At 48.0% G+C, this 26,100-nt stretch overlaps 1 protein-coding gene across 1 annotated transcript in view; it reads left to right on the top strand.

Annotated features, from left to right (window-relative positions):
• GRIN3B (glutamate ionotropic receptor NMDA type subunit 3B) overlaps window positions 1-25,104 on the top strand; it is a 151,527-nt gene extending 126,423 nt beyond the window's left edge. The window contains exons 8-9 of the mRNA XM_066602061.1: window positions 15,043-15,110; window positions 24,560-25,104. Coding sequence (XP_066458158.1) covers window positions 15,043-15,110; window positions 24,560-24,860 — 369 coding nt within the window. The 3' untranslated portion in view covers window positions 24,861-25,104. The remainder of the gene's footprint in view (window positions 1-15,042; window positions 15,111-24,559) is intronic.
• Window positions 25,105-26,100: the final 996 nt, after the last annotated feature.

Here is a 26,100-nt window from a genome sequence, read left to right on the forward strand (position 1 = left end):
CTCACGTCCTACCCACCCCCAGAATTGCGGGCCCCAGCTCAGTGGTGGTATCTGCGGCGGTGTATGCTTCCTCCACTAAACTACCCTCCTCCTCCTCCTCCTCCTACGCAACTTCTGTCTCGCAATCAAGATCTGTCAGCAGCAGCACGTCGGCAGCAGTCTGTGTCGCGCGGCACGGCAGCACAGCGGTGGGCAAGCGTCAGCAGGCCGTGCTGAAACTACTCAGCTTAGGAGATAAGAGGCACACGGCCCACGAACTGCTGCAGGGTCTGACAGAACAGACCGACCGCTGGCTTGCGCCGCTGAGCCTCCAACCGGGCATGGTCGTGTGTGACAACGGCCGTAACCTGGTGGCGGCTCTGCAGCTCGGCAGCCCCACGCACGTGCCATGCCTGGCCCACGTCTTTCATTTGGTGGTTCAGCGCTTTCTGAAAAGCTACCCACGCTTGTCAGACCTGCTCGGAAAGGTGCGCTGGCTCTGCGTACATTTCCGCAAGTCCCACACGGACGCTGCCACCCTGCGCACCCTGCAACATCGGTTTCATCTGCCAGTGCACCGACTGCTGTGCGACGTGCCCACACGGTGGAACTCTACGCTCCACATGTTGGCCAGGCTCTATGAGCAGCGTAGAGCTATAGTGGAATACCAACTCCAACATGGGCGGCGCAGTGGGAGTCAGCCTCCTCAATTCTTTACAGAAGAGTGGGTCTGGTTGGCAGACATCTGCCAGGTCCTTGGAAACTTTGAGGAGTCTACCCAGATGGTAAACGGCGATGCTGCAATCATTAGCGTCACCATTCCTCTGCTATGCCTCTTGAGACGTTCCATGCAAAGCATAAAGGCAGATGCTTTGTGCTCGGAAACAGAGGCGGGGGAAGACAGTATGTCGCTGGATAGTCAGAGCACCCTCCTGTCTATATCTCAGCGCGTTGAGGAGGAGGAGGAGGAGCATGAGGAGGATGAGGAGGAGGGGGAAGAGACAACTTGGCCCACTGCTGAGGGTACCCATGCTGCTTGCCTGTCATCCTTTCAGCGTGTATGGCCGGAGGAGGAGGAGGATCCTGAAAGTGATCTTCCTAGTGAGGACAGCCATGTGTTGCGTACAGGTACCCTGGCACACATGGCTGACTTCATGTTAGGATGCCTTTCTCGTGACCCTCGCGTTACACGCATTCTGGCCACTACGGATTACTGGGTGTACACACTGCTCGACCCACGGTATAAGGAGAACCTTTCCACTCTCATACCCGAAAGAGGAAAGAGGTTCGAGAGTGATGCTATACCACAGAACCCTGGCGGACAAACTGATGGTAAAATTCCCATCCGACAGCGCTAGTGGCCGAAGGCGCAGTTCCGAGGGCCAGGTAGCAGGGGAGGTGCAGAGATCAGGCAGCATGTACAGCACAGGCAGGGGAACACTCTCTAAGGCCTTTGACAGCTTTCTGGCTCCCCAGCAAGACTGTGTCACCGCTCTCCAGTCAAGGCTGAGTCGGCGGGAGCACTGTAAAAGGATGGTGAGGGAGTACGTAGCCGATCGCACGACCGTCCTCCGTGACGCCTCTGCCCCCTACAACTACTGGGTGTCGAAGCTGGACACGTGGCCTGAACTCACGCTGTATGCCCTGGAGGTGCTTGCTTGTCCTGCGGCTACCGTCTTGTCAGAGAGGGTGTTTAGTGCGGCTGGGGGAATCATCACAGATAAGCGTACCCGCCTGTCAACCGACAGTGCCGACAGGCTTACACTCATCAAGATGAACAAAGCCTGGATTTCCCCAGATTTCTCTTCTCCACCAGCGGACAGCAGCGGTACCTAAACAATACGTAGGCTGCACCCGCGGATGGAAGCATTGTTCTCTATCACCATCAAAAACGTGGACCTTTTAGCTTCATCAATCTGTGTATAATATTCCTCCTCCTCCTCCTGCTCCTCCTCCTGAAACCTCACGTAATCACGCCGAACGGGCAATTTTTCTTAGGCCCACAAGGTTCAGTCATATAATTTTTGTAAACAATTTTTATACGTTTCAATGCTCATTAAAGCGTTGAAACTTTCACCTGAACCAATTTTTATTTTAACTGGGCTGCCTCCAGGCCTAGTTACCAATTAAGCCACATTAACCAAAGCGATTAATGGGTTTCACCTGCCCTCTTGGTTGGGCATGGGCAATTTTTCTGAGGTACATTAGTACTGTTGGTACACCAATTTTTTTGGGCCCTCGCCTACAGTGTAATCCTAGTAATTTTTTGCCCACCTGCATTAAAGCTGACATTACATCAGCTGTGCTGGGCACTGCAATGGGATATATTTATGTACCGCCGGTGGCTTCCTGGCACCCACCCATGCTGTCGGTCCATACGGAGTTGTAACTCCATGTGTACACTTCTAAAGAACCCCAGTCTGACTGCGGCATGCAGTGTGGGCCGAAGCTCACCTGCATTTAATGCAGCTGTGATGGGCACTGCAATGGGATACATTTATGTACAGCCGGTGGGTTCCAGGGAGCCACCCATGCTGTGGGTGCATACGGAATTCCCATTGCGGAGTTGTACCTGCCTGTGACTATTTATAAAAAACTGCGGTCTGACTGGGGCATGCAGACACCTTGACAGAATGAATAGTGTGTGGCACATAGGTTCCCCATTGCTATGCCCACGTGTGCAGCTCCTGATGGCGATGGCACAGGATTATATTTCTCATTGCTTCTGTACAGCATTGTGGGCTATCGCCCTGCCCCTTTTAAAGAGGGTCGCTGCCTAGCCGTGCCAACCCTCTGCAGTGTGTGCCTGCGGTTCCTCTGGCAGACACACTTATAAACAGACATGAGGGTGGTGTGGCATGAGTGCAGCTGAAGGCTGCGCAGGGACTCTTTGGTGTGCACTGTGGACACTGCGTCGTGCGGGGGGGGGGGGGGTTGGGCAGCATGTAACCCAGGAGAAGTGGCAGCGGAGTGTCATGCAGGCAGTGATTGTGCTTTGTTGGAGGTAGTGTGGTGCTTAGCTAAGGTATGCATTGCTAATGAGGGCTTTTGCAGAAGTAAAAATTGTTGGGAGGGGGGGGAGCACTCTTGCCGCTATTGTGGCTGAATAGTGGGACCTGTGAACTTGAGATGCAGCCCAACATGTAGCCCCTCGCCTGCCCTATCCGTTGCTGTGTCGTTCCCATCACTTTCTTGAATTGCCCAGATTTTCACAAATGAAAACCTTAGCGAGCATCGGCGATATACAAAAATGCTCGGGTCGCCCATTGACTTCAATGGGGTTCGTTACTCGAAACGAACCCTCGAGCATCGCGATAATTTCGTCCCGAGTAACGAGCACCTGAGCATTTTGGTGCTCGCTCATCTCTACAAGCCATCCATTTCGAGGATTTGTTAATAGAGGCATATAATGTGGTACAGGACAGGGTACTTGCTTGGCGTAGAGATCGGGTGAGGTCAGCAAATGTCTTTCTTTATTACATCATTGCTTGTGAGAGGTCAAGATAAAGGCGAGCATTTGTGAAGGGAGCTGGTAGTTCATTCATCTTGTGTGCCGCAGACATTAAGGTTTAATGTGGAAGAAGCGTATCCTCGCAATTACATCTTGAGGTAAGACTTCAGGAATGAACTTGCGCTTGGGAAGCCTGCGCACCCTGTTTATAATTGGGTCACGTGGAGCATCACGAAGCATTGTTTGTAGTAATTGTTTTAAGTAGTTCAGGATTTTGGACTTAGTAATGGTTTCAGGAACTCCATGAAATTTGATCCATGAAAGTTGCACCCGTTACGGTTTTCTATGTCAGCCATCTTGACTTTAAGGACCTTGTCATTTCTCCTAACTTGTTTTCTGTGTGATCCATTCTTTTTCCTATGTCTGCAATTGATGCTTTAAGCGAGGAAGACGAGGAGTTAAAGTTGGCCTGCATAGAGTCCCTCAAGGCCAATACCACCTCCTTCATGGATGCTTCTAAGCCAGGTTGCTGTGAGGGGGGTATTGACGATAAGGTGTCAGCTTTGTTTGAAGCAGAAGGTTCACAATCGGGTAGTATGTCGCTTTTGGGATGCTGTTCAGCAGGGCTGGCTGTAGGAGAGGCTGTATGTGGGATATGCAGGATGACGCCATCTTGACCCCATGTGAGGAGAGAGCTAAAGGCTGAGGCTGGGTAGCCGGCGGGGTTGTGGAGGATCGGCTTGGAGTCTTTGCACGCTCCCCGGCTGTGTATTTATTGAGCGCTACAGCGATTGGCTGAGCCGCGGCGCTCGAGAACCAATCACAGCCAGCGCTTCCTGGATGTGGGATTTTGAAGATCCAAGCCATGAAGCGCTTGCTGAAAACTACAAGCAAGTCTGCCGGAGGAGACACGTGGCGGAGCGGACAGCCGCTGTTAGGTGATGTTTTGTTTATTTTTCTTTAATTTATATCTGCCTAATTTTAGGGCTTTTGCACTAGGATTTCGTTCTGTAAAAGTTGCATCGCACGAAAACTGCACCATAAGGGCGCCCACCCACTGGTGTTTTTTTCCCTGCGAAATTCGCAGCATTTTTTTCTCTGCAGGGGTCTATGGGACTTGTAATGTTAAAATCGCAATCGTGCAAAATCGCAATTTACTGCGAAATCGCGATTTTAACATTACAAGTCCCATAGACCCCTGCAGAAAAAAAAAACACTGCGAATTTCGCAGTGAAAAAAAACTGTAGTGGGTAGTCACCCTAAGGGAAGGCTCCATAGGCAAGCATGGGCTACAAAATATAGCAAATCACGGCAATATTCTGCAACCCATGATTTTTTTCCCCCTCACAATGTAACAGCCTATAAAACATTGCTAATGTGAAGCAACTCACCGGAAAGCAGGGGCTTCACATACATGCCATTTGTAGCATTGTTGCTTTTTTTTTTTTTGTCGCCCGTGTGAAACCGGCCTTAAAGAGACAGGACCACAAAAAAAGCAATGCGGCATTTAACATGGAATAACAGCAACTTGTACCCCCCCCCAGACGCATCCAGACCTTCGAGCATCCAGGCAGACAATGAAACGTGACCTCTCGTTCATAGCAGTCCAAGATTAGCTGACATGGCCTGTTTTTTTCCCCTTCCGGCTGACCGCTCCTTATGCTTCTATTAGTCTGTGACAGGAAACCACCTTCCAACCACAATGCAAGAACAGAAGAGTGAAGTCCAAGAAGAAGCTGGCAAGCTAAGAGGTGGTTGGCCCACCTGCCAAGTGGCATCTGTGCGGAGACCTAGTTAGCAAACATCTGCCACAATCACTGGGCTGGAAACATTTGTCTCTGGGATGCGGCAGGTACAGAAGTAGCGAGATTAACCGACGCTGATACCTCACCGCAACAAGTAATCTCATCACAACACAAGTGAAGCCCCCACAGTTTATTTAACCCTTAGGCCTCCTGTCCGCCGGCCAGCATGGATTCTGAGTGTGGAATCCCGCAGTGGATTCGACCCGTGCCCGCAGACATGAGGCAAAAAAGACATTTTACTCACCTGGCCTCCTCTGTCGCGGCCGGATCTTCTTTCTTCTGCACGGCGGATGCATGCTGCGTTTTTTTTCTGACGCGTGCGATCTGAATGCCAAGAAAAAAATTGACATCTGCAGGTATTTAAATAACACAAAGCAGACGCCAACAAAAACAGTCGCCGTATGCACCCTGTAAACCAAAACCATACATACTATATATCAAAGCGTCCGAAACAAATAGAGGAACCCATTCCCATGCTTTATTTTAGTGTAAATATAAAAATAATTTAAAAAAAAACTATAAATGTTAAAAAAATACCCACATGGGTAAAATCCCTAAAAAGTGTCTGGTCCTTATACGGCGATGGTTTTTGTTGGCGTCTGCTTTGTGTTATTCTCTTTCTTATGTATATATTGTTTTATTGTTATTTTGTTTTACTTCTTTATGTAATTGTGTTTTTTACTATCTGTGTCCCTCATGACGTCATATAAGACATCTGGGGGACATTTACATTTTTTTTTTATTTATTTATTTGACACTTTCCCACTGTAGCCGGGGCATCCATAGGAGCCCCAGTTACAGGGGAAAGCAACCCCTGTGGTGACATTAGTCACCTGCAGAGCTGCCAGGGTCTAGTCTGACCCTCCAGCTCTGCATGACCAGGGTATACCGGAGTCGTTGCTACTGTGACTTGACTCCCCCCACCCCCTTTACCTCTTCCCTCCAAATAAACAACTCCATAACTTGGATCAAATATGGCCACAGCAGCCATGTTTATTTACAAACATAAATTAACATATAATAACCATTTTCAACCTCTCTGAACTAACCCTGAGAGAGATCCCTGGAGCCCTAACAATTAACTAACAAACGGTCGCCTCACAAACAACCGCCGGAAAATAGTTGTACTTGTCGCCGGTCGCACTTTGGACTCGGGCGACATTATCTTCCCACCATTGCCCCCACCGCCAGTCGACAGACTCGGGGGCCCACCACTCATCACCTCGCCCCAGGTCGCCTCATCCGGACCCCGAGGCTGGCTAGCCATAACTTGGCTAACCACACCCACCAACTCAGCAGGACCCGCCCTGCGAGACCCAGAGGCGACAGTGCTAAAATCGACCACTTCAAAGAGGGGAAGGAAGCTATCCAGCCCCTGCTACCCCCCTACTACCCATTTTACTGGCTCCAAGGGACCCCTCCACAGCCAGCACGGCTTGACCTACTCAAGCCTGCGCAGCCCGCCACCCCAACAACGCTCTCTCAATCCCCTCCAACCACAAGTCTATCCCTATCTCATTTAGGTGTACTCCGTCTGACCTCCAGTAATTCCCCACCCCCGCTTCCAAATCGATGTGCCTCACCGCTACTCCCCCACGATACCCCACAAAGCGAGAAACTTCTCTATTTAATTTAATCCTCGCTTTGTTTAACCCCTTCGCTGACCTAACACCCCTTCATACTCTTCTAGGGACTATTTCAGACCAAACTACCCGTAACCCTGGGTAGGCCGACATCAGCCTCAGGATATCATACCTGATATCCCTCGACAGGTCTCTAAATGGCCTCTGACCTAAATCATTGCCCGAAACCGTGCAGGACAAGTATATCCGGATATCCGGCACTCTATCTAATTCAACTCCCCTCTCAACCTCTTCCAACACCCTACACCACAATATCCCCCTAATCCCAATCCACCTAACCAAGGCCTCACTACGAGGCAATCGCAGCTGCCTCCCGTCGTACCTAGCTTTTGCTCGCTCCGCCCCCCAAAAAACAAATGAATGACCTAAAATCCACACTAGCGCTGGGCGGTGACCTGAAAGAAAACAAAGCATAATCAGTTTTTTTTAATTTTTTTTTATAACAATTGAGGCCGAACATATGACCTAAAGCGCCCCGACCCCCATCGACGTATCCTTTTAACCGCTTCCTCATCCATCCTCTGCACCTAGGCCTCCGTTGCCACCCCCACCCTAAAAGAATATGACCCAAACTGTGAGCTATCAAGGCCTATCATCTCTAAAGCCCTCTTAAAAATTGCCGTAAACTGAAATTGTGACAAAAAAACTCCCATCCCCGTGTTGGAAAAACGGCCCGTCGGTCCCCCCCCCCCCCCCCTAAACCGATAATAGTCCTCTGACGAACTCACCGGGCACATAACTGCCCCTGGGATCCTACCAAGCCGTAAAAGATGCCCACGCCCCTCCTGATCCGTCTTTGACCGACCCAACCAAATTTCCACTCTCCAGTCCACCCATCTAACCTCTTCCTTCTTCAATCCCCCCCTACTACTTTACTAGGTGAGACTAACTCCCCCAACCTAAAAGCTCCAAAAAACGCAAATGAATAAACAGCTTTAAAAAGCGAACGCTCCCAACTGTCACCGCAAACTACCTCTATAGCCCCCCCTAACTTTTCCAAAATACTAAACGACACCGGCCTCCTAGAATCCAACCTCCCTTTACCTCTCCTAAAACCCTTTAATGCTTGCCTCACCATAAAACTATTTGTTATATCCGCAACCCCCCTAATTTTACACCCGAACGCCACCCCCGCCATAAACCTATTCACCCTTGCTACTGACCAACCCGCCTTTGACTTATTTCCTAACCAACTCAAAAGTACTCCCACCCTGTCATCTACCGGGCTCGCCCCTCCGCAATGCTCCAACCAACCCTCCCACTCTTGCCATGCTGCACCGTAAGCAGCCCTCGTCCCCCGAGCCAGGGACCGCTTAATCAGGTACCCCACTGCTCTCTTACCGCGCTCCATAGCCGATCCGGGCACTTCCTCCCCTCTCTCTCTGCTTCCGGCGCCAGCGTCCTGAACCGCTCCCACTGGAAACGAGAGAGAGCATCCGCAATAGAGTTATTTATACCCGGAACGTGCACCGGCACGATCCACATATTAAGCGCTAACGCCTCCAACACCAAATGTCTCAACAAATTAACAACCAGGGGATAACCTGGTCAAATTGTTGATAACCTGCACCACTCCCATGTTGTCGCAGTGAAACCTCACCTTTCGATCCCGAAAGTGAGCTCCCCATAGCGCAATAGCCGCAACTATTGGAAACAATTCCAATAGCACCAGGTTCCGCAAAAGTCCTTCCCATCGCCATTGCTCCAAGCCATTCCCCTACACACCATCTGCCTTGAAAATATGCCCCATACCCCCCGCTGCCTGCCGCGTCTGTGAACAGCTCCTAGTCAGCGTTCTCGCTCACTTCAGCCTTCACTACTGACCTGCCATTATACTGCTTTAAAAAGGTGTTCCAAACCGCCAAGTCCTTCTTGTGACTCGCATTTAACCTCACAAAATGGTGAGGGGAACTCACCCCTGCAGTTGCCGCTGCTAACCGCCTACAAAAAACCCACCCCATTGGCATTATCCTGCAGGCGAAGTTAAGCTTCCCCAAAACCGATTGCAAACGCTTCAGCGTAATCTTTTTGGACACCCACACAGCCGCCACTTCCGCTTGCAGGTCCCGTAACTTATCTTAGGGCAGTCGGCACTCCATTGCCTCCATGTCAATGAAGATGCCCAAGAAACTCAGTGACGTCGTAGGCCCCTCCGTTTTTTCGGGGGCCAGCGGCACCTCGAAACGCTTCGCCACCCACTGAACCGTACCCAACCAAACCGCACAGACCAGCGACCGCGCCGGCCCAATGCACAAAAATTCATCCAAGTAGTGGATCACCGACTGAAACTCAGCGGTGTCTGTCACTACCCATTCTAAAAACGAGCTAAATGCTTCGAAGTAAGCGCATGAGATGGAACACCCCATGGGCAAACAACGATCAGCAAAAAATTTCTCGTCCCAACAACACCCCAGTAACCTAATGCTCTACGGTGCTACCGGCAGTAGGCGAAAAGCCGATTCGATATCGACCTTCGCCAACAACGCCCCTTTGCCATACTTCCTTACCCACCGCAAAGCGGCATCAAATGACGTATAGACTACCGAACAAAGGTCCGGGTCAATACCATCATTCACCGATGCCCCCTTTGGGTAGGACAAAGGCCCGGCGCCCCCTTGAAAAGGCTGCCCCAAACGTGCCGGGGCCATGACCCTAAGCCACAACCCGATATCCTTTTGGTCCCACCTAATGGAAGGGCGAACCGCCTTACGCTGCCTAAATTGTTCATCATAACGGAGCCATGTCTGGCCCCCGTAAATCCGATACGCCTCACCTATGGAATCCATGTAACAAAAAAGCCCGGGACAATTTTCCGGCGCTTTTTCCCCAATTACGCTAGCTAAAATGGCGACCGCCTGGAGCCAATTAGTGAACGTCTGTGGAATCAGACGCCACCTTCGTTTCTCTTCCTCCTCCTTTTTAAATTCCATCCTCTTCCCCTTGTCCAGATTAAATTTCTCCAAGGGGAGGAGGGAGAATATCTCAACATACTCGTCCTTCATATTTTCTCTCTAACCTCTTTCTTCAAGTGGGCCCCCAGGGGCCCCTCAAAGCATACATAAACCTCCCCCCTCGCACGGTCATCAAGCCTAATCCCATCCCCCTCTTTCTTGGTCTGCACAGCTACAGTCGCTGACCACCCAACCTCCGCACTCCCGCTAACGCCCTGCGCGCCTTCCGACACAGCTGACAAACCTGCATCCATCCGCCACGCCGCTACTGCTGAAGGAGAGGGGCTCGTTAATTCCCCCCACGCCGCCTTACCCCAGGTGAGCTCACTATGCTGGATGACGCACACAGCGGCGGTCTAACCACCGCGGCAGCCCCCGCAGCCTGTCCTGTCCCCCCACCCACTCTGCTGCATCAATAAACCACAGAGTACCCCAAGCAGCGCCCCCATTTCCCCTCCCCCACTAAGTGCATTTGTTAACCCTGCGCCGCTCGCACGCAACCCCATAACTTCCCCCACCCACGCAACCTGATTACACGCATTAGACAGACCCCACATAGAGCTCTCACCTGGCTGCGTAGGGGCTGTGGGCCAACCAGCCGCCGATCCGCCGTCCTGACGCTCCCTGTCGCCGTCCTCTCCGCCGCTGCTCCTCTCGCCCATCCGACTTCCTCCAGGCTGTGGCCGCTCACCCGGGTCCTCAGCCGCTCTTCCTGGTGCCGAGGTCCTCCTGGCCCCCTCTGTGTTTCTGGGGCACCGCTCACTGCCCCCATCTTCAGCCTCTTCATCATCCGGCCCGCTGCTGCGCCGAGGCCGCGCTCCGGCCCGCACATCACCGGGAGCACGGGCCCCCGCTCTTCCCCTGGTCCCCGACGCTTTCGGCCCCATCGTCTGGTCACGAGGTCTGCCTTCCTGCCCTGCACCACCGCGCGGGCACCCCACCCCCCACCCCCACCCCGGCCTCCTCCCCCTGCCAGCAGGAGTTGCTAGAGGGACTCCACGTGGAGGGGCCGGGGAAGGGCTTCGCACGCGCCGCCGGCGAGAGGGGTCATGTTGTGGGTTCAGCCTTGCCAGCGGACGTGCTCTTCGGAGTCTTCTCTCCCTCTCACCTCCCGACACCGCTTCCACCACCGCTGCAGCCGGGGCCGGCGCTGCCTCTTCGGGGGCCTCCTCCATCATCCGCACGAGCCAATTCAAGCCCTTCTCCTCCGCCGCTGCCCGGATCCGATCCAACATGGCCTCCATCTTCCTTCCTGTAAGTATCTTCAGGCTTTTCTTTTCTTCACCCCGCCGCCCGCTACCTTCTCCGCGCCAACTCTTCTCCCGCATCCCGCTTTTCCTGTTCTTCCGTCTTCGTCCTGGTCCTCCCCAAAACGTCCTGGTCTTCACTCTTCTCCTGGTCACTGCTTTCTTTTTGGTTTTCTCCCGGCTTTCTCCTGGTCCTGTCTTCACTCTTCGCCGTGTCACTGGAAGTTATCCTACCCCACCCGAATTGACTCCTCCCCCCCTTCTCCTGGCTTCCTTCTCTGACTCCCCCTTTCTTTCTAGCATAATCTACACTATTAACCCTTCCCTCCCTGTTACCCGGTCATGCCTGCCTCTGCCTATGTCCCCTGGACTCCGGCTCCGTGCAGTTCTGTAGCAGAGAATCCCGGGAGGTGACATGACCCCCTGAGGCTCCCGTAGTGAAAGTACATGTTACTTTCACTTTCCCCATACAGTGCTCAAGCAGAAGGCAGGAAGGGTTAAAAAACCCTCCTGCCTTCTGCTACGGGTTATCAGCTGTCACTAACAGTAATTTTACTATCTGCAGTGCTCTAAGCCCAGGACCAGCTGCCATAAATTTAGAGTGGCTGGTCCTAAACCGGTTAAGGTACAAAACAACTTGGTCCTTAAGGGGTTAAGGATACGCCCTATTTTGGGCATAAGGACACAACGATTTTTGGGGGGGATTTTCATCTCCACATTTCAAAAGCCATAACTTTTTTATTGTTCCATCGGTGCGGCCGCATGAGGGCTTGTTTTTCACATAGCGAACTGTAGTTTTTAGTGGTACAATTTTTGGGTACATATAGAGTATTGTAAAATTTTAATAAACATTTTTTTAGAGGGCAGAGAGAAAAAACATCAGTTCTGCCATCGTGTTTTTACATTATTTCACAGCGTTAATCATGCAGCATGAATGACATGATACATTTTTTCTATGGGCTGGTATCATTATGACAATACCAAAATTATATTTTTTAAGTTTTTGTTGTTTTTTTTATACCATTTTGGGGTATATTCGGCTATTTTGATTACTATTATTTATTTTATTTGGGAGGCAAAATAAAGAAAATAAGCATTTTGTCTCCATTTTTTGGGAGGGTATTTTACGTTTTTTGCCATGCTGGATAAATAGTGTGCTCCATTTATTGTACTGGTTGTTATGGATACAATGTTGCCAAATACATGCACATATACATTGATTGCTACATGTAAGGAGTTAACAGCAGGGATCAGTGTTCTCATTGACCCCTGCCGTTGTTGCGGGAAACCATTTATCAGTCACAGCTGGGTCCCACTACGGGATGAGCCTGCGCCAGCCACGGGAACAAGGCCGGCTTCACACGACGAGGTCGGATTCTGCATACAGGTGCATGCAGCAGAATCCGACCCTGTGCCCGGCCGGCATCCGCGTCTCTTCTTCTTTTCTGTACTGCGGCCATTGGATACGGCCAGTATAGTTTTCTGTTTTGTTTTGGTTTTTTTTAAATCCCTGCTGTTACTATGCCATCGCTAGGCGATGACCTGGGTACCCACGAGTTTCCCGCATTGTCATTGCGGAAAGGCCACAGGTTGGACGGCCTCCATTGAGTTCACTGAAAGCTGTCCATGCAGAATCCGCTTAAAAATAGAGCATGCTACGATTTTTTCCAATTGATTTCTACTCATGTGCAGGAAAACGCAGTTTTCCATAGCATGCTATGGGTGGTATTTGCTGCGGAATCCAGAGGCAGACATGCCCATGTGCAGCCAGCCTTAACCCCTTAACGACCGGGCCGTAGTGTTTTTACGTCCTCCCGAAGTGGGCTTTATTCTCTGAGGACGTAAAAACATGCGTCCTACAGAGAATAAAGCCCCTCGGGCTCTGGACGTGACAGCTCCATACTGTCGATGCCCGCAGGTAGCTAACAGCATGGAGCTGTCATCCCAGGCTGTGGGGACCCCCCCCGGCAATACGATCGGCGCTATCCAATCGATAGCGCCGATCGCATAAAAGTTTTAAAAAGTTGAAGATTCAGGGCAGCTGAAATTACTCACCCGGGTCCGCCACACTGCTCCCCGCTCTCCTCGTCCTCCGGGCCCCGAAGCCGGTCTTCTGCGCATGCGCGCCAGGCGGCATTACGTCAGCCGCATGCGCAGAAGGCCCGGAGCCGCGGGAGATTTAAAATCTCCTAGCTCCCGGCTCCTGTAGGTAGCCGGGAGGCAGGAGATGTCAGCGGGGACTGCGGTGAGCGGTCCCCGGTACCGCGATCGCCGTTATCCAATGAATAACAGCGATCGCGGAAAAGTGAAAAAAAAGTTTAAAAAATGAATAGCTTCACCTCCCCTCATGGATCGGATCCATAAGGGGAGGTGAAAATACTCACCTCGGTCCTCCCCGATGTCCCGGGACCCAAAATCCTCTTCTGCGCATGCGTGCCCGATGATTGACATCGGGCGCGTGCACAGAGGGGCTCGAGCCCCGGGAAATTCAAAATCCCTCTGCTCCTGGCTGCCATGTGTAGCCAAGAGCAGAGGGATTATACCGGGGACATGATCACTGTTACCCAATGGATGATAGTGATCATGTAAAGTATAAAAAAGGGTAAAAAGTAAAAAAAGTTTTAAAAAGTTTAAAAAGCATACGTTTCATCTCCCCTCACGGATCATATCCGTGAGGGAGGATGAAAGTACGTACATAAGGCCCCAGATTAATCCGCGGACCTTACCCCAGCTTCTGCGCACGCGCCCGTCGCCAAAATGGCTGACGCATGCGCAAAAGCTGTGGATTGCCAGGATAATTTAAATTCTCCCTGCTCCTGGCTACAAAACGTAGCCAAGAGCCTGGAGATTTCATGGGGGGCCGCGGTGAGCGGTTCCTGATCACGTGTTTGCCGTTATCCAATAATGGCGATCACGTAAAAGTAAAAAAAAATTGAAGTTTCATCTCCCCTCACCGATGCGAACAGATTTGAGAGATGCACATTGTTAAACTGCTGCCCATTTCAGAGATCAAATATTGGTGCCCTCGTCCCCGGGATTGCATTTTTTTCATATGGCCGCTAACCGGACCATGCACCCTGTTAGTGGCCATTTGCAGGATCGGCGTAGAAGGAACACCCCACCAGTAGGGGTAGCATCAGCCTAAGGTCAGAGCTTACCTGGGCTGCACCTTGTACATCAAACCTCATTGGAATGTTGTTTGCAGGAGAATGTTTTAATTAGATGTGCTAAGAATAAAAGACAAGGCTGAGGAGGCTCCTGAACGATCCTACCTGTGAAAGTATTGAATTATATTTTTTTGCAGTATTGTCGTGGGCATATTATTTGTGCTTTGTGCTTAGCAAGAAATATGTTTGCTAGAAACATGGATTGAAGGTGAAATTTCACTAACAGGGTCTTAAACGCCGAGCATGCAGCATTGTTATAATAAACCTTTGTAATGTTTTACTAAGATAGAAGTATCACACAAGCTGTAGACTTTGAATTGTTTACTTTGTGGGGGATGCCACACTGTATAGTCTCTTGCATTGGAACAATAAAACAAAAGAGCTTGGAGACATCAAGCTTTTGATGCATCAAAAAATAATTAGGCATACCTGATCAATAAGGCTACGAAACCCCTTAAGTATCGCCTAAATTAAATCATTACTTCAACATTACTAAAATATAACAATTTTGTATGGAAGCCTTGCTATGTTACAGGGGCTATCAGGGACTTTATAACTGATGTCAACCACTGCCAAACTGCTGTTCCGTACTTTGTTTAGGAGGCACAGCTTATTGGCACGGGCGATGAAGGTAAGACTCCCTCCAATCTAATATTGATGGCCTATCCTCATATCAATTTTAAATTTTTGGATAAGTGCTTTAAATAACTAACTATTAAATAAATAACCAACCTAACTTTTCTGTGTGATCATGCCTGTCGGCCTAGAGATACTTCAACCTAGATTTTATTATTCACAGAAAATGCATCGGGCTTTGAACATGGCGACTGACGATCAAGATGTAAAGCCCCCAAAACCTGACAAACGGTAGGTATCACTTTATCTGTCGTTCGAATCCTGTATTTTGGTAGATAGATCAGAACCTAATAGGACGTCACAACCTTTACCTAGAGGTAGATGAGGATGGAAGAAAAAAGGGATGAGGCAAAACCCAAAGGTGACAAAAGCCTGAGTTGCAGACATGAGTCCAGGGCTCAAAGACTTAGAGGAAAGTTATTGAGAACCAGTGATGGAGGTGCTGCCAACACAGTGGCCCTACCACATGGTGGGTGGAACTGATACAAAGAACTGGTATATTGGCACAACTCTCCAGTGTAAAGTTTTCAGGCAATAGGATAAAATATCTGCGTTTTCATTCTTCTTTTTTTTTTGTGAATTACAACCAGCTATATGCATTTTGGGGTGAACCCCTTTATCAGTCATGCTGGGGGTCACAATGGTGGTAGTGGTGGGGTAATGTGTACCCAAAGAGACAGGTTAGTGGCACCAGAATTTGGAGACCCAAGGTAGTGATGCTGGGGAGGAGAAGCACTGCCTCAAGTCTCCCGGCTTCAGTGTCCCTAGCCTGTCTCTTTGGGTACCTATTACCCCACCACTACCTTGATTGTCACCCCCATCTAACTGACGAAGGGCTTCACCCTGAAACACACCTTTATTGCTGGTTTTAATTCACAAAATAAAAAGGGAAGTCAGATATTTTATCCCCTTGAATGACAACTTTTCACTGGAGAGTTTCGCTGATATACCGGTTCTTTATATCCATTGATCACACTCTTTACCAGCTGCACCCGCGGCACATAAGTACTCATTCCAAAAATCTACTAATCCAAGTGTTTTGTCAGAGTCCTCTAAGCATTGCAATTCATGACTTTCATATAAGTGAAGGAGGGGTGACAAAAACATCACATCTGTCCCTACTTAATGTTGGAAGAAAGGTCCTTTTACATGGGCCAAAGGGCAAATATTCGTCCAAACCTTCATTCATCCAGTCCCTGCCCGAGAAAACTGTGACAGTAGACCGAAAAACAAGCAGAAATAGATCCAAAAATGCAAAAAGTGAGCAGCATAAAATGTGACGTGTGACTATTTATCTAATAAAAAGTATAATTTTTCAGCATGCACCTCGTCTAAATAGTATTTATAGTCTATTAAGAGTTTTACTGTGGGGTAACATATATGTCCTTATGGACCAATGACATTATACAGTGGGATACATTATATTAACAATTCTTATCCCCTTTCTCGCGCTGCTGCCAGCTAGGTGTAGTGACCAAGGACCCTGGTGGGTTAAATTTTGGCATGCAGACCCTCAAGATAGAAGTATAATCCCGCTGCAATACAGTAGTGTTGTAGGTGTACTTGAGGACAAAAGTGTAAAGTGCACTAGGATTATGATTGATGAGTGGTTGCGCTCTTATGTAGGAACAGCGGGGTGTCTGAGGTATTGACGAGTGCGAGCGTTGTGTTGTCATGGGCACAACTGTGCTTCAGTAGCGCTTGCACGTACGCAGGGTGACCCCATTGTAGTCAGCACCCTGTAACATTGCGTGGATTTGAAGTGCCACGTAGTGGCAATCCTCGGACGCCGCACCAGCCAGCAATCATGGAACACAAGTCTCCTGATCTTTATAACATGGGTTTGCCAGAGCTGCCTCAACGCTGACGCTTCACTGGATGTAAGTGGGATGTTTTTAATTGGGTTGATGGTGATTGGTTTATGTATTATATTTAAAGGAGTTGTCTCGCGGCAGCAAGTGGGGTTATACACTTCTGTATGGCCATATTAATGCACTTTGTAATATACATCGTGCATTAATTATGAGCCATACAGAAGTTATTCACTTACCTGCTCCGTTGCTAGCGTCCCCGTTGCCATGGTTCCGTCTAACTTCGGTGTCTTCTTGCTTTTTTAGATGCGCTTGCGCAGATGCATCTTCTCCCTTCGGCTGGTCTTGGAAGCATCGGCGTTTTGGCTCCGCCCCCTTGTACGCATCATCGCGTAGCTCCACCCCATGACGTGTGCCGGTTCCAGCCTCCTGATTGGCTGGAATCGGCACATGACGGAGGCGGAGCTACGCGATGATGCGTACAAGGGGGCGGAGCCAAAACGCCGATGCTTCCAAGACCAGCCGAAGGGAGAAGATGCATCTGCGCAAGCGCGTCTAAAAAAGCAAGAAGACACCGAAGTTAGACGGAACCATGGCAACGGGGACGCTAGCAACGGAGCAGGTAAGTGAATAACTTCTGTATGGCTCATATTTAATGCACGATGTATATTACAAAGTGCATTAATATGGCCATACAGAAGTGTATAGACCCACTTGCTGCCGCGAGACAACCCCTTTAATGTGGGTAGATGTCACTTGTTGTTAGCTTGAAAAACACCACAGAGCATACATGGGGAGCTGGGAGGGCTAAGTGATGGCTTGTCACCACGGCACTTGCCAAACTCCTTCCTATCCAGAGGGATAACACACAGCCAAGGCCAGAGTATTACTGCAGGCCACCGTAGACACCCCTATGATAGGAAATGCCAATAAACACAGGAAAATGGTGGTTGTAGTTGTCACGGGTGACGCCACCGTTCCTACACACCAGAATGACCTTTGGCGGAGAATAAATGCAGGCAGAGACAATATTTGAGTACCACGGGTCCCTAGGAATGGGGTCATTCCATGTCAGTTCAACCAACGCTCCCAGTCGACCATCTCAGATTTCAATGAAACTTTGCACAAAGATAGACCCTGACCCTAAACTAAGATAGACAGAATATTAGGCTTCAAAGTGCTTTGGTTCACAAACTACAGGTCTTAATCTAAGGGGTTGTCATGTGATTACAGCCTACAGGTCTTAATCTAGGGGGTTGTCATGTGATTACAGCCTACAGGTCTTAATCTAGGGGGTTGTCATGTGATTACAGCGCGCAACCTGAAAAAAGTGGCGATTTCAATCCATTGCCAAGCCAGTTCCAATGACTCTAGAGCCATGAAACTTCACACACTAGGAGAACATTTGGTGCTGAATCCAGCTAAGCTACTCAGACTGCCACTCTTATCATCATTCTGCCCCTCTTATCATCATTCTGCCCCTCTTATCATCATTCTGCCCCTCTTATCATCATTCTGCCACCATTGCATGTCAAAGTAGCTGAAAAATTCTATCGCGCAAAATAAAACTCATATTTTAAGCAGTAATAACTCCTAATCAATGCGATCCAACTCAGCTCTGAATTTATCAATGTGTACTCCATAGAAATGGTCCTCATTATTCACATTATGGACCCAAAAGGATGCATAGCTCTTAAGATACAATGAGTCAAAAATAGCAAAAAACATTTTTATGCAAATTTTTACCTTTTTTCAGAGGCAAAAATCGGAATGTACTCCATTTTTTATTTTTTTTTGCTCTATTTGAAAGAGAATGTTTTGCTCTACAAGATTTGATGTTTTTCATTTTGTTCCCAGGCCTTCTAGATGGGAAATTTTTGTTTTGCGTTTTGTCATTAAGCTGCTTCATAGGATCTGTTGATCAGCCGGCATGCTACAGCTTGACATGGCATCCAGCAGTTGCGCTTCCTTTCTGCTCATTTTTCGCTTCATCTTTGCTGGTGCACAATCAGTCACTTGTAAACTAGAGTTATTTATTACACAAATGCTAGCCTTAGATAATCTTAGTATCCTAAGTCCTATGTACTCATGGAAATCAAATAATAAAAGAAGTGTAAGTTTTGCATGGATGTATAATTAGTTTAGAAATCATGAGAAGGTAAATTATTTTTGGAATGAGACAACTTTTTGTGCTCAAGAAACTTATGTGATCAAAAATTGCCTGGCGAGTTCAGGTGAGCCACAAGCTTTGGCCTAAGATGGTCAGAATATCATTGAGTGTTGCATAATGATTGTGGTATATTACAGTGATCACTGGGCTTATTTAGCATCTATCCATATTGGATACTAAGATTATCTAAGGCTAGCATTTGTGTAATATAACTATAGTTTACAAGTGACTGATTGTGAAAAATGAGCAGAAAGGAAGCGCAACTGCTGGATGCCATGTCAAGCTGTAGCATGCCGGCTGATCAACAGATCCTATGAAGCAGCTTAATGACAAAACGCAAAACAAAAATTTCCCATCTAGAAGGCCTGGGAACAAAATGAAAAACATCAAATCTTGTAGAGCAAAAAATTCTCTTTCAAATAGAGCAAAAATAATAAAAAAAAAAAATGGAGTACATTCCGATTTTTGCCTCTAAAAAAAGGTAAAAATTTGCATAAAACTGTTTTTTGCCATTTTTTACTCATTGTATCTTAAGAGCTATGCATCCTTTTGAGTCCATAATTTCTATGGAGTACACATTGATAAATTCAGAGCTGAGTCGGATCGCATTGATTAGGAGTTATTACTGCTTAAAATATGAGTTTTATTTTGCGCGATAGAATTTTTCAGCTCCTTTGACATGCGATGGTGGCAGAATGATGATAAGAGGGGCAGTCTGAGGAGCTTAGCTGGATTCAGCACCAAAAGTTCTCCTAGTGTGTGAAGTTTCATTGCTCTAGAGTCATTGGAACTGGCTTGGCAATGGATTGAAATCGCCCCTTTTTTCAGGTTGCGCGCTGTAATCACATGACAACCCCCTAGATTAAGACCTGTAGGCTGTAATCACATGACAACTCGCTAGATTAAGACCTGTAGGCTGTAATCACATGACAACCCCCTAGATTAAGACCTGTAGCTCGTGAACCAAAGCACTTTGAAGCCTAATATTCTGGCTATCTTAGTTTAGGGTCAGGGTCTATCTTTGTGCAAAGTTTCATTGAAATCTGAGATGGTCGACTGGGAGCGTTGGTTGAACTGACATGGAATGACCCAATGGTTAGAGCCCTGCATAAAGTTTTACTTAAAAACTTGAACAGATGACACAAGGCAGTTCACTTTACGACTTTACAGTGCAGGCAAATGACTTTCAAACTTAATAAAGATTATTCTCTTGCAGTACCTCCACCTCTGCACTGGCCTTGTCCGAAGAATTACTTACAATTGCTCTCTCACTATTGGGGGCTCACGCCACTCACATCCAGTATTCAGATCTGATCCAGCCACGTAACATAGCCATGAGTCTGAGCGTACATTCCTGTTCTGCTCCAGCTGGAACGGCTTCTAAAGAGTTAATTCTAAACATGGTTTTATGCAGGACATCAAAATAGTTATCATTGTGATTAGTAATGGCGTACCGTGTGTGGAGGCGTAAAACATGAACAAAACGCAGACACTGCCATAGTCAGGGAGCCGCACCTTGTGTATTACAGTGAAGTTGGGGCTGCGCTGTAACCCCTCAGGCCTGTTTAGGAGTTCAGATAAAGTTACTGTACTTCAACTTTTACTTGGATTGGACTTTAGGACTTTTAAAAATGAATTTCGAGTTTCTGCCACCACTAATGTAAACGCTTACTTCATTTTGCAACTCTGACTTAAGGCCCATTTAGACACAACGATTAACGCTCAAAATTTGCTGAAAAGCCATCAAACAGCAGGAGCCTTCATTTACACACTAATAAGCTTTTAACTAGCTAATTAGCTACTTAAGAGTTATGCAAAGTGACCGCTCAAAACTGTAACTCAAACTGCCATATGAGCGATCATCTTGCTGTGTAAACGCACCTTTACATTTTTCACACAGCAGGCCGATGCGTTTTTCTTTAGCTTGACTCTTAGGGCTTTTTCACACAACTGTATACACAAAAATGCGCAAAGCAATGTAAGTGAGTGAGTGAGTGAGTGAGTCAGTGAGTGAGTGAGTGAGTGAGTGAGTGAGTGAGTCAGTGAGTCAGTGAGTGAGTGAGTCAGTGAGTGAGTGAGTCAGGTTGTGATGAGGTAGATTTGCGCACATGTCTGCACGTAGTACTGTACTGTTTGCACGCGCAGGGTCAGGTCGCACATGCGGGCAACACACCCCTTCTGTGGATTAAAAGGCTATCGGCCTAATGAGTTCCAGATGTGTTCTTTTTTTCGCGGTTTGGCGCAGTGTTTCCTGCATCCCCCTGCGTATTTTCACACTTCCCATAATCTTCCATGGGGGTCTTTGCTGCGCAAAACACAGAAAGACAGAGCCGGTACTAGTTTTTTCCGCACACACAAAATGGACGCACAAAACATGCTTATGAGAACAAAACCATTTAAGCTGAATGGGTTCTATTCTCTGGGTTTTGTGCACCATATTTTATACACACATGCGCAAATCCGGTGGTGTGAAGAAGCCCTATCTGGTGCAGATGCCTGACGGATCATCCCAGCGATACTCGCAGCTTTATGTGGCATGATATGGCAGTGACCGAGGAGCGGGCCACGGCCTAGGAGACAGCAGGGTAGAGTTTGGGCCTTGTCACAGTGGCTCTACCGTCCCTCACTCGGAGGGTAACCGGTAAAATGTCCAAGGCCGAGGGCCGGTCTGCTTAAACTGGGGGGCCCACTTGGGGAAATACCTTAGTCCTTTTGTCACTCGTGACGCCACCATTCTTTCCGCGGGGATTCCTGCTGTTGGAGCAAATCCTCTGCCGCGCAGCTTCCGTGGGGGAATTCCTTGTTGATGGAGTAAATCCACACACACGGGATATAGCTTCCGGAAATGGATGGGCGACTGGTTGTTTTACTTAAAGGGGTTGTCCCGCGAAACAAAGTTGGGGTATACGCTTGCGCAGTCCAGTCTTCTTCTTTTCTGAATGGGGCCGCTCGTGCCGGAGAGCGGCTCCTCGTAGCTCCGCCCCGTTACGTGTGCCGATTCCAGCCAATCAGGAGGCTGGAATCGGCAATGGACCGCACAGAAGACCTGCGGTCCACCGAGGGTGAAGATCCCAGCGGCCATCTTCGCAAGGTAAGTAAGAAGTCACCGGAGCGCGGGGATTCGGGTAAGTACTATCCGGTTTTTATTTTTAACCCCTGCATCGGGTTTGTCTCGCGCCGAACGGGGGGGCTATTGAAAAAAAAAAAACCCGTTTCGGCGCAGGACAACCCCTTTAACTTCAACAGATTACAACTTAGCAGCAACTATCTCACTGGTGCAACAGGGAGAATTCAGGTGGATGCAGGAGAAACCACAGTCTAAGTTATCTGTAGGCCCTGGCCTTGTCTCCTTCCTTCCTTAGAACTCTCTCAGAACCCAGAACAGAACAACAGCCCTTGCACACGCATTGCAAGCACATATATCTCACAAGGTCACATGACAAGTGAGTTTTAACCCCTTAGTGATGGAGCTTTTTTGCTTTTTTCCATTTTTGTTTTTTCCTACTCCCTTTTAAAAAATCGTAGCTCCTTTATTTACCCATCGAAGTCGCTGTATGAGGGCTTGTGTTTTTTGCGGGACGAGCTGTATTTTTCAATGGCACTATTTATTGTACCATATAATTTACTGAAAAACTTTTTAAAAATTCTTAGCGGAGAGAAATGGAAAAAAAAACGACATTCCACCATCTTTCGGTGCGTCCTGTTTCTACAGCACACAAATTGCAACAAAAGCGACCTGATATTTTTATTCTATGGGTCAGTACGATTGCTACGATACCAAACTTGTATAGTATTTTTTTTGCTGTAGTACTTTAATTTTTTTTTTTTAAGATATTTAATTTTTTCAATAATTTTCTGCGGTCATTTTGTGCGCGCAATACCTTTTTTATTTTTTTGTCGACGTAGTTGAGCAAGGGCTCATTTTTTGCAGGATGTCCTGAAGTTTCCGATAGTATCAATTTGGAATATATCCGACTTTTTGATCGCTTTTTATTGCGTTTTTTCTGGGAGACAGAGTAACTAAAAAAGTGTATTTCTGGCGTTCTTTTTTTTTTTTTCAGACGACGTTCACCGTGCGGGAAAAATAATGCACTACTTTGATAGATCGGACTTTTACGGACGCGGCGATATCAAATACATATTTTTATTTTATGATTTTGATTTTTTAATAATGGATATGGCAAAAGGGGGGTGATTTAAAATTTTATAACTTTATTTTTTTTAACAATCAAAAAAACTTTATTGATTATTTTTCTTACATTACTTTGAAGTCCCCCTGGGGGACTTTAATATGCGATGCTTTGATCGCTCCTGCAGTATGACGTAATGCTATAGCATTACGTCATACTGCTTTTTTACAGGCAGTCTATCAAGCCACCCTGTGTGGATGGCTTGATAGGCAGTCTGCTAAGGCAGCCCTGGGGCCATTCATTAGGCCCCCGGGTGCCATGACACCTGCACGGCTCCCCCAATCTCACCGCGGGGGGACCGTGCGGGACCCCCGAACAGCGTTTGGGGGATTTAAATACCGTTGTCAGAATTGATGAATGGCCGAGCACAGCGATTGCCCGCGGGTGTCAGCTGTAATAAACAGCTGATGCCCGCGCTGTATGGAGGGAGATAGCGCCGCTACCTCCCTCCATACACGTCCTGCAACAGCAGGGCGTAGTTTTACGATAGGGCCGTCACTAAGGGGTTAAAAATGCACTTTTTGGTGCGGTTTTAATTGCAACCGGACTGCCCCGGGTGAATGGTGCCTGAAGAGAACAATAGCTTTTTAACCCTTTCCAGTCCAATTTTGGATTCACAGTTTACTAAAAAGCTTTCTCTTTTTGCTGTTATACAACGGTTCCACCTGCTGGCTAAAGCCGGTGTGTGCGGCAGAGAGGCTCCAACAGTGGAGTGGCTGGCAATAGACGGTAAGAATACCCTGTCAGACGTCTCCTGACATTGGAGCTGTGCAAGCTTCAATCAGAATGTAGGAAGATGTCAGACAGTGGACTGGGAAGGGTTAATGTGCTAAGATAAGTTTCTTCGCCTGCTGCCACAATCAGGGGGACACACTCTGCATCTGTAACTCCCAGATTCTGCATCTCAGGAGATTGTAGATAAATCGTCTGGTCTCTACCATCCACCTATTGATTAGCCCCCAACATAAAGGGACTTTCATATTAATGCGATATCCGCAGGATGAGTCGCCAATATATAATGGTTGGGGTCGGCACCCCTGTTTGCAGGAGCCACAGCACACCGGTGGTAGCACAGCTCGGCACTAGTCACGGGGATCCAGCAGCCCGTCTGCCATCTCCTTTATTTGTATATTTCCCAGAGGAGTGTGCATGGCCTTATAAGTCTCCTCCCTCACCTTCTATGTGTCTCCTTAAAGAGTGATGATACCCCTCCCGACCCCATCACAGGTCTCTCACTAGCCAAGCTGGAATACTGCACACCGATGAGGGGCAAGAACCCTGAAACAGCTGTCCGTGTATGGTTATTCCGGCTATTGCCGCTCTATTCCCAATTGATTTGCAGGAATGCTTCCTTCCCATAGGTGGCACTGCAGAGGTATTATTCCGTCTTCCTGATTTGAAGTATAAAGGAATGGATTAATGATTTCTGGTATTTACTATGTTGTATGTCAACTTATTGATTTCAGCTGCATGTCCTCCAATAACCATAACCCATGTTGTTCCCTCCAGCTGCAACCTCCAGAAAGAATCCGCTGCAGAACCCCAGTCTGTCTGGAATAACCTGCGCCGCACCCCGCTTCGCCAAGAGAAAAGGGTGCACTTTAATTTGGAGACTGTAAATACCAGGGATTGTTCATGTGAAAATGGCCAACCTTGCAACCCCAAGGAGCAAGAACTGAAAGAACTGGAGGTGAAAATAGAAGGTATCAAAGATCAGCTGAGATCTGCGCTGGTGAGGAAGAGCGAGCTGATGGTCATTCTGCAGCCTCCATGCAACCACTCGCAGCCAAAGACAGAGGGCGACAGATGATACACGGACTGCCCGGCTCACATACTTGGCAGAGGCTCGCCCAAAGAGCTTACAGTCTAATTACTCAGTTCTTCCAGTGAGGAATTGCGGGCAGCTCATGACTGATGGATTGTTGCATAAGGCACAATAACTAAATCCTCAAAGAGACCTACACCCCAACAAGCGGTGCCAGCGATTAGACCAACACCATGCAGTTACTGCGTTACAAAGTATCCTATTCTCTTCTGTTTCCGGAATGAAAACATGTGACCTGTCTTGTTGACTGTATAACGTCCTCCATGTTTGTGTTTTTATTTTTGTTTAGTTGTCTTCTGTAAAAAGTTTCCTTTTTTCTAATGGCACAAACCTGGGACCCTCCGCCAGGCCCTGAGAGACCCCATTGCTTTCTTGTAAGTTAAAAATCTTTTTTAGTCCTTATTCCCGCCGGTCTTTAGGATGCGTTGGACGACCTCCGTATTGACACGACTATTGGCATTATCCATGGAAGAGCTTTGAGGCAATCAGATACATTAGGGCATTGGAGGGTGTAATGGAGGGGCTCCCCAATTAGTCATCACAGAGACCATGCCGAGTCTGGTACTCATCACTACAAAACAAGTGGCCCCTTGTCGATTCCCCTGGTTGCTGTAAGACGTTTCAGTTTCGTTATGAAGTATTAAACTAGCAGCTTCCCCAGCCGATCACTGGGCTCCCGCTTGCAATCATACTGTCACTAAGGGACCTGGTTAAATGCAATGTGGTGTTAACTGGGTTTATCTAGGACTAGAAAAAATGGTCTGCTGTCTTTCCAGAAACAGTGCCACATCCGTCCGTGGGCGCTATCTGGCATTGCAGTTCAGCTCAGTTCAATTGATTGGGTATACCCTGCAATAACAATCATCCTGTGGACAGACAGTGGGCTTGTTCTGGAAAAATACTCATAGTAGGTCCTTTTATTCTACTCTTGAACGAATCAGTCTCCACAGTACAGTTTTTGGTATAATAGAATTCTGACTAATTTCAAGCCAAAGCGAGGTGACTACTGCATCTAAAACGGAGTCTCCAACAGTCATCTGCATTGCAATGACCCTCAACCCAATATCAGATTCAGGCTAAGTTCACACCTGGCATTACGTTTTTCCGTTCCATCATGGCAAAAGGAAAAGTAATGCTAGCCAGGGCCAGAGCCGTCCTATGATGGAAATGAACAGCAGCCAATGGACCCTATAGCCCAACACATGTCTAATCAGAGCTTTACATG

The sequence above is a fragment of the Eleutherodactylus coqui genome, chromosome 5 (assembly GCF_035609145.1).
Source record: "Eleutherodactylus coqui strain aEleCoq1 chromosome 5, aEleCoq1.hap1, whole genome shotgun sequence".
In the NCBI taxonomy this organism is placed as follows: domain Eukaryota; kingdom Metazoa; phylum Chordata; class Amphibia; order Anura; family Eleutherodactylidae; genus Eleutherodactylus; species Eleutherodactylus coqui.